At 45.7% G+C, this 7944-nt stretch overlaps 1 protein-coding gene across 1 annotated transcript in view; it reads left to right on the forward strand.

Annotated features, from left to right (window-relative positions):
* The window catches only part of LOC311124397 (immunoglobulin-like domain-containing receptor 1), a gene marked incomplete at both ends in the record, with an annotated part of 12633 nt that continues 4689 nt past the window's right edge, over window positions 1-7944 (forward strand). The window contains 2 exons of the mRNA XM_084198556.1: window positions 1-67; window positions 4713-4883. Of these exons, the coding sequence (XP_084054682.1) occupies window positions 1-67; window positions 4713-4883 (238 nt within the window). The remainder of the gene's footprint in view (window positions 68-4712; window positions 4884-7944) is intronic.

Consider the following 7944-nt stretch of genomic DNA (forward strand, 5'->3'; position numbering starts at 1 on the left):
ATGGATCAATCATCAACGATGAGGGGGTTGATACTGGCCGCCATCGTTCTCTCTTCCCTACCGGCAGGTGAGTTTTTGTTGATGAAAATAGCAATTCATATTTGAATCGTTAAATGTTGTCAATTCGTCCTGTTCTTGCATTACAGCTTCTATATGGTGTTGATTTCATTTCCTACATTTTCCTTATTTAGTCGAGTCAAAAGTTGATGCTATTGTAATGAATCCATCCACAACCAAAACAGTTCCAGTGACTAGCCAGTTAGGCACGAGCCGGGGTATCGGTCACATGATGGACAGATACCTGATGAGTTTTCACCAATGACACGCACTGTAGTCCTATCAAGTTACAGATCCTTATCCCTATCTAGATTTAGCCCTACTCATCATGAAAATGCAATTCACCTTTTAGAGCAAAACTCCTGTTGGTTTGGCTCTAGCTGGGGGGACTCGGGAGACATGGAATGGGTGTTAGTTATGCTGACATTTCACTTCAATTGTTGTAATTATTATTATTATTATAATTATGGAGGGCATACAAGGACATTGACATAGAGCTAGACAGTTACAAGAGTAGCCTGACTAGCCTAAATGGCAACCTGGTCTCAGAACATTTCGTATTATTCTGTATGTAAACCAAGACACTCCATTTAGTGTGATATATTATGTTTGGTATAGTTACATAAGACTGAGTGTTACTTAAGGCAAAAACGAAAGTAGGGTGGTTGGTTGGGGTAGATGAGTTGGCGTATAACGCAAAGGTCTAACTCTAGCAACCCAAAGGTTACTATTCATCACTACCAATTAGCGTTTTAGCTAATTAGGAACTTTTCAACTACTTGCTACTTTGCATCTACTTAGCATGTTAACTAACCCTAACCTTAACCCTACACCTAACATTAACCATTTTAGCTAACCCTTCCCCTAACCCGTTAAGCTAACTCCTAAACTTAACCCTAACCCCTAGCCTAACATACTAAATGGAGCGTCTCGGATTTACATACAGAATAATACAAAATGCTTTGAGACCAGGTTGTAAATGGTGATCTATTGCCTATATGTCCCTCAACTCAACTATGGACCTCAAAGCCAGTTCCACTGCATTTTTCATTGTTCCCTTCTAATCAGGGAGTGATGTAGACCTGGAACATCAGGTGGGTGCAATTCATTATCAGGTAGAACAGAAAAACAGGGCAGGGCTCTCCAAAACTGTCCCTGGAGAGATACCGTCCTGTAGGTTATCGCTCCAACCGTAATCTAGCACACCTGATTCTAATAGTTAGCTGGTTGATAAGCTGAACCAGGTTAGTTACAACTGGGGTTGGAGCGAAAACATACAGGAGGGTAGCTCTCCAGGAACAGGGTTGGAGACTCTTTTGGTCGGGTAAGAGTTGAATACTCCTGACCTATACTGTAGAGCAGGGCTGCCCAACCCTCTTCCTGGAGATCTACTGTCCTGTAGGTTTCCAGTCCAACCCTAATTTAGCATATCTGATTCAGCTAGTTAAGGTCTTGTTGACTGTTCTAATCCCCGAGCCGACTAGGTGAAAAATCTGTCGATGTGCCCTTGAGCAAGGCACTTAACCCTAACTGCTCCTGTAAGTCGCTCTGGATAAGAGTGTCTGCTAAATGACTAAAATGTAAATGTTGAGCAGCTAATAAGTAGAATCAGGTGTGTTAAATTATGGTTGAACTGAAAACCCACAGGACGGTAGATCTCCAGGAAGAGGGTTGGACTGAAAACCCACAGGACGGTAGATCTCCAGGAAGAGGGTTGGGCAGCCCTGCTCTAGAGGTATTTTTACATTCAAAATGGAAGTTGGGTCTATTTGAATTGCTGTGTGACCAGTAGCATCAAACTGTTTCCTGTGGCTGGCAGTCTCTTTCTTTCAGTCACTAGTTTTTCTGGTTGAACCACTTTCAGCAGGGCTCTGTCACACACATGTACACATACTCTCTATAGAGCTCTGTCACACACATGTACACATACTCTCTATAGAGCTCTGTCACACACATGTACACATACACTATCTCAAATTCAATATGCTTTAACCCAATGAGTCCCACTGTAACGCCAGCGCATTTTGGACTTATAACCCCTTTAGTCACAGCTAGAGCAGTGTTTGTGAGACAAGGGCAGCCCGAATGGTTTGAGCTACAAACTATTAAAAGCTATCTATGAAAAGCTGAGACTCTCAGGAACACGCATGTGACATGTTTTGCTTTATGACGCTCAGAAGCTACAGAAGAGTCTTGAGAAGGTAAGTGGTTCTTCTACATAGATCCTAGGAAATCCCAGGACATAGTGTCTGTAATAAGCTCATATAGTTGCTGTCACAAACTCCAAACACTTGTCACTGACTAGTTGAATATTCATATCCCAGTGAGCAAACCATTTTTGTATTTACAGCATTCATATGAATTCATTTCATCAGGTTTTTGCTTTGGCTGACCTTATTTTCTATTGATATTTGTCAATAAAACTCATAAATGCAACTGTTAAGGTCAAATTGTTTTGTGTTCTATGTGTAGCCCTGGTTGTCCTGAAAATAAAATGCTGAAACACTTCATTGTGAGACTAAACATAAAGGCTGGACATGCAGATACAGTTGAAGTCGGAAGTGTACAAACACTTAGGTTGGAGTCATTAAAACTTGGTTTTCAACCACTCCACAAATTTCTTGTTAACAAACTATAGATTTGGCAAGTCTGTTAGGACATCTACTTTGTGCATGACACAAGTAATTCTTCCAACAATTGTTTACAGACAGATTATTTCACAAAATAATTCACTGTATCACAATTCCAGTGGGTCAGAAGTTTACATACACAAAGTTGACTGTGCCTTTTAAACAGCTAGAAAATTCTAGAAAATGATGTCATGGCTTTAGAAGCTTTTGATAGGCTAATTGACATCATTTGAGTCAATTGGAGGTGTACCTGTGAATGTATTTCAAGGCCTACCTTCAAACTCAGTGCCTCTTTTGCTTGACATCATGAGAAAATCAAAAGAAATCAGCCAAGACCTCAGAAAAAGTAAATGGTAGACCTCCACAAGTCTGGTTCATCCTTGGGAGCAATTTCCAAACGCCTGAAGGTACCACGTTCATCTGTACAAACAATAGTACGCAAGTATAAACACCATGGGACCACGCAGCCGTCATACCGCTCATCTCCTAGAGATGAACGTACTTTGGTGCGAATCAATCCCAGAACAACAGCAAAGGACCTTGTGAAGATGCTGGAGGAAACGGGTACAAAGGTATCTATATCCACAGTAAAACGAGTCCTATATCGACATAACCTGAAAGGCCGCTCAGCAAGGAAGAAGCCACTGCTTCGTTATGTTTGGAGGAAAAAGGGGGACGCTTGCAAGCCGACGAACACTATCCCAACCGTGAAGCACGGGGGTGGCAGCATCATGCTGTGGGGGTGCTTTGCTGCAGGAGGGACTGGTACACTTCACAAAATAGATGGCATCATGAGGAAGGAAAATGATGTGGATATATATTGAAGCAACATCTCAAGACATCAGTCAGAAAGTTAAAGTTTGGTCACAAATGGGTCTTCCAAATGGACAATGACCCCAAGCATACTTCCAAAGTTGTGGCAAAATGGCTTAAGGACAACAAAGTCAAGGTATTGGAGTGGCCATCACAAAGCCCTGACCTCAATCCTATAGAAAATGTGTGGGCAGAACTGAAAAAGCGTGTGCGAGCAAGGAGGCCTACAAACCTGACTCAGTTACACCAGCTCTGTCAGGAGGAATGGGCCAAAATTCACCCAACTTATTGTGGGAAGCTTGTGGAAGGCTAACCGAAACGTTTGACCCAAGTTAAACAATTTAAAGGCAATGCTACCAAATACTAATTGAGTGTGTGTAAACTTCTGACCCACTGGGAATGTAATGAAATAAAAAAAAAGCTGAAATAAATAATTCTCTCTACTATTATTCTGACATTTCAGATTCTTAAAATAAAGTGGTGATCCTAACTGACCTAAGACAGGGAATTTTTACAAGGATTAAATGTCAGGAATTGTGAAACTGAGTTTAAATGTATTTGGCTAAAGTGTATGTAAACTTCCGACTTCAACTGTAAATGAAAGTCAGATAAATGAAAAGCCGATTTTTGCTGTGGTCTCGGGACTGATAGGGTTAATGGCATGAAAGACAAGGTCAATGTTGCCAAAGTGAGGTGATACACAACAATTATGAAAACAACCATGACAACAATAAGAACAGTAGCTATGATACAGATAATAATACTCTCTCTCATACACACACACACTAGGCCTGGGAATTACTAGAGACCTCACGATACGATATGTATTGTGATTTGATACTGTGATTTGATGTTCCAACATATTGCTCACTATATGTCTCCTGCAGAGAGACAAGTGAGAATGAGTTTTGATCAGTCATAGAAATAACAGTGCCGAAAACAAGTTGGCTCACTATTTAAAAATAAAATGGAGAACAAGCTATAGGATGAAAAATACTGGAGTTTTGGCGCAGGTACAGCCAACTAGCACTAGCTAGCACTACCTAGCACACAACTATTCACAATCAATAGGCCTACTTGGAGTCAGTATCGATTATAAATGTCCAAAATACTCTATCAATGTTTTATTTTTTATCAGTACACACACACACATTCCCACTTTCTCACACACACACACACACACACACACTGACATGTATTCTCTCCCACCAGAGGTGCAGAGTGTCCAGGTGACTGTTCCCCAGACAGAGAGGAGTACAGCTCTGTTTGCCTCGATCATCCTGAAGTGTGACTACTCAACCTCCGCTAACCAGCAGAATGTCCTGGTCACCTGGCAATACAAGTCCTTCTGCAAGGACCCCGTCCTGGAGTACTACTCCCAAGGTTAGTTATGGACCCTGTCCTGGAGTACTACTCCCAAGGTTAGTTATGGACCCTGTCCTGGAGTACTACTCCCAAGGTTAGTTATGGACCCTGTCCTGGAGTACTACTCCCAAGGTTAGTTCTGGACCCTGTCCTGGAGTACTACTCCCCAGGTTAGTTCTGGACCCTGTCCTGGAGTACTACTCCCCAGGTTAGTTCTGGACCCTGTCCTGGAGTACTACTCCCCAGGTTAGTTCTGGACCCTGTCCTGGAGTACTACTCCCCAGGTTAGTTCTGGACCCTGTCCTGGAGTACTACTCCCAAGGTTAGTTATGGACCCTGTCCTGGAGTACTACTCCCAAGGTTAGTTCTGGACCCTGTCCTGGAGTATTACTCCCAAGGTTACATTTACATTTACGTCATTTAGCAGACGCTCTTATCCAGAGCGACTTACAAATTGGTGCATTCACCCTATAGCCAGTGGGATAACCACTTTACAATATATATATATATACTTTTTTTATTTAGGTGGGGGGTAGAAGGATTACTTTATCCTATCCCAGGTATTCCTTAAAGAGGTGGGGTTTCAAATGTCTCCGGAAGGTGGTGAGTGACTCCGCTGTCCTGGCGTCGTGAGGGAGCTTGTTCCACCATTGGGGTGCCAGAGCAGCGAACAGTTTTGACTGGGCTGAGCGGGAACTATGCTTCCGCAGAGGAAGGGGAGCCAGCAGGCCAGAGGTGGATGAACGCAATGCCCTCGTTTGGGTGTAGGGACTGATCAGAGCCTGAAGGTACGGAGGTGCCGTTCCCCTCACAGCTCCATAGGCAAGCACCATGGTCTTGTAACAGATGCGAGCTTCAACTGGAAGCCAGTGGAGTGTGCGGAGGAGCGGGGTGACGTGAGAGAACTTGGGAAGGTTGAACACCAGACGGGCTGCGGCATTCTGGATGAGTTGTAGGGGTTTATTGGCACAGGCAGGGAGCCCAGCCAACAGCGAGTTGCAGTAATCCAGACGGGAGATGACAAGTGCCTGGATTAGGACCTGTGCCGCTTCCTGTGTAAGGCAGGGTCGTACTCTCCGAATGTTGTAGAGCATGAACCTGCAGGATCGGGTCACCGCCTTGATGTTAGCGGAGAACGACAGGGTGTTGTCCAGGGTCACGCCAAGGCTCTTCGCACTCTGGGAGGAGGACACAACGGAGTTGTCAACCGTGATGGCGAGATCATGGAACGGGCAGTCCATCCCCGGGAGGAAGAGCAGCTCCGTCTTGCCAAGGTTCAGCTTGAGGTGGTGATCCGTCATCCATACTGATATGTCTGCCAGACATGCAGAGATGCGATTCGCCACCTGGTTATCAGAAGGGGGAAAGGAGAAGATTAGTTGTGTATCGTCGGCGTAGCAATGATAGGAGAGGCCATGTGAGGATATGACAGAGCCAAGTGACTTGGTGTATAGCGAGAATAGGAGAGGGCCTAGAACTGAGCCCTGGGGGACACCAGTGGTGAGAGCACGTGGTGCGGAGACAGCTTCTCGCCACGCCACTTGGTAGGAGCGACCGGTCAGGTAGGACGCAATCCAAGAGTGAGCCGCGCCGGAGATGCCCAGCTCGGAGAGGGTGGAGAGGAGGATCTGATGGTTCACAGTATCAAAGGCAGCAGACAGGTCTAGAAGGACAAGAGCAGAGGAGAGAGAGTTAGCTTTAGCAGTGCGGAGAGCCTCCGTGACACAGAGAAGAGCAGTCTCAGTTGAATGACCAGTCCTGAAACCTGACTGGTTTGGATCAAGAAGGTCATTCTGAGAGAGATAGCAAGAGAGTTGGCTAAAGACAGCACGCTCAATAGTTTTGGAAAGAAAATAAAGAAGGGATACTGGTCTGTAGTTGTTGACATCAGAGGGATCGAGTGTTGGTTTTTTGAGAAGGGGTGCAACTCTCGCTCTCTTGAAGACGGAAGGGACATAGCCAGCGGTCAAGGATGAGTTGATCAGCGAGGTGAGGTAGGGGAGAAGGTCACCGGAGATGGTCTGGAGAAGAGAGGAGGGGATGGGGTCAAGCGGGCAGGTTGTTGGGCGGCCTGCAGTCACAAGTCGCGAGATTTTATCTGGAGAGAGAGGGGAGAAAGAAGTCAAAGCATAGGGTAGGGCAGTGTGAGCAGGTCCAGCAGTGTCATTAGACTTAACAAACGAGGATCGGATGTCGTCAACCTTCTTTTCAAAGTGGTTGACGAAGTCATCCACAGAGAGGGAGGGAGGGGGGGGGGGGGGGGGAGGAGGATTCAGCAGGGAGGAGAATGTGGCAAAGAGCTTCCTAGGGTTAGAGGCAGATGCTTGGAATTTAGAGTGGTAGAAAGTGGCCTTAGCAGCAGAAACAGATGAAGAAAATGTAGAGAGGAGGGAGTGAAAAGATGCCAGGTCCGCAGGGAGTCTAGTTTTCTTCCATTTCCGCTCAGCTGCCCGGAGCTCTGTTCTGTGAGCTCGCAATGAGTCATCAAGCCACGGAGCTGGAGGGGAGGACCGAGCCGGCCGGGAGGATAGGGGACACAGAGAGTCAAAGGATGCAGAAAGGGAGGAGAGGAGGGTTGAGGAGGCAGAATCAGGAGATTGGAGGGAGAAGGATTGAGCAGAGGGAAGAGATGATAGGATGGAAGAGGAGAGAGTAGTGGGAGAGAGAGAGCGAAGGTTGCGGCGGCGCATTACCATCTGTGTAGGGGCAGAGTGAGTAGTGTTGGAGGAGAGCGAGAGAGAAAAGGATACAAAGTAGTGGTCGGAGACATGGAGGGGAGTTGCAGTGAGATTAGTAGAAGAGCAGCATCTAGTAAAGATGAGGTCAAGCGTATTGCCTGCCTTGTGAGTAGGGGGGGACGGTGAGAGGGTGAGGTCAAAAGAGGAGAGGAGTGGAAAGAAGGAGGCAAAGAGAAATGAGTCAAATGTAGACGTAGGGAGGTTGAAATCCCCCAAAACTGTGAGGGGTGAGCCATCCTCAGGAAAGGAACTTATCAAGGCGTCAAGCTCATTGATGAACTCTCCAAGGGAACCTGGAGGGCGATAGATGACAAGGATATTAAGCTTAAATGGGCTAGTGA

This window comes from Coregonus lavaretus (assembly GCF_964263955.1).
Source record: "Coregonus lavaretus genome assembly, contig: HAP1_SCAFFOLD_4444, whole genome shotgun sequence".
Classification (NCBI taxonomy): domain Eukaryota; kingdom Metazoa; phylum Chordata; class Actinopteri; order Salmoniformes; family Salmonidae; genus Coregonus; species Coregonus lavaretus.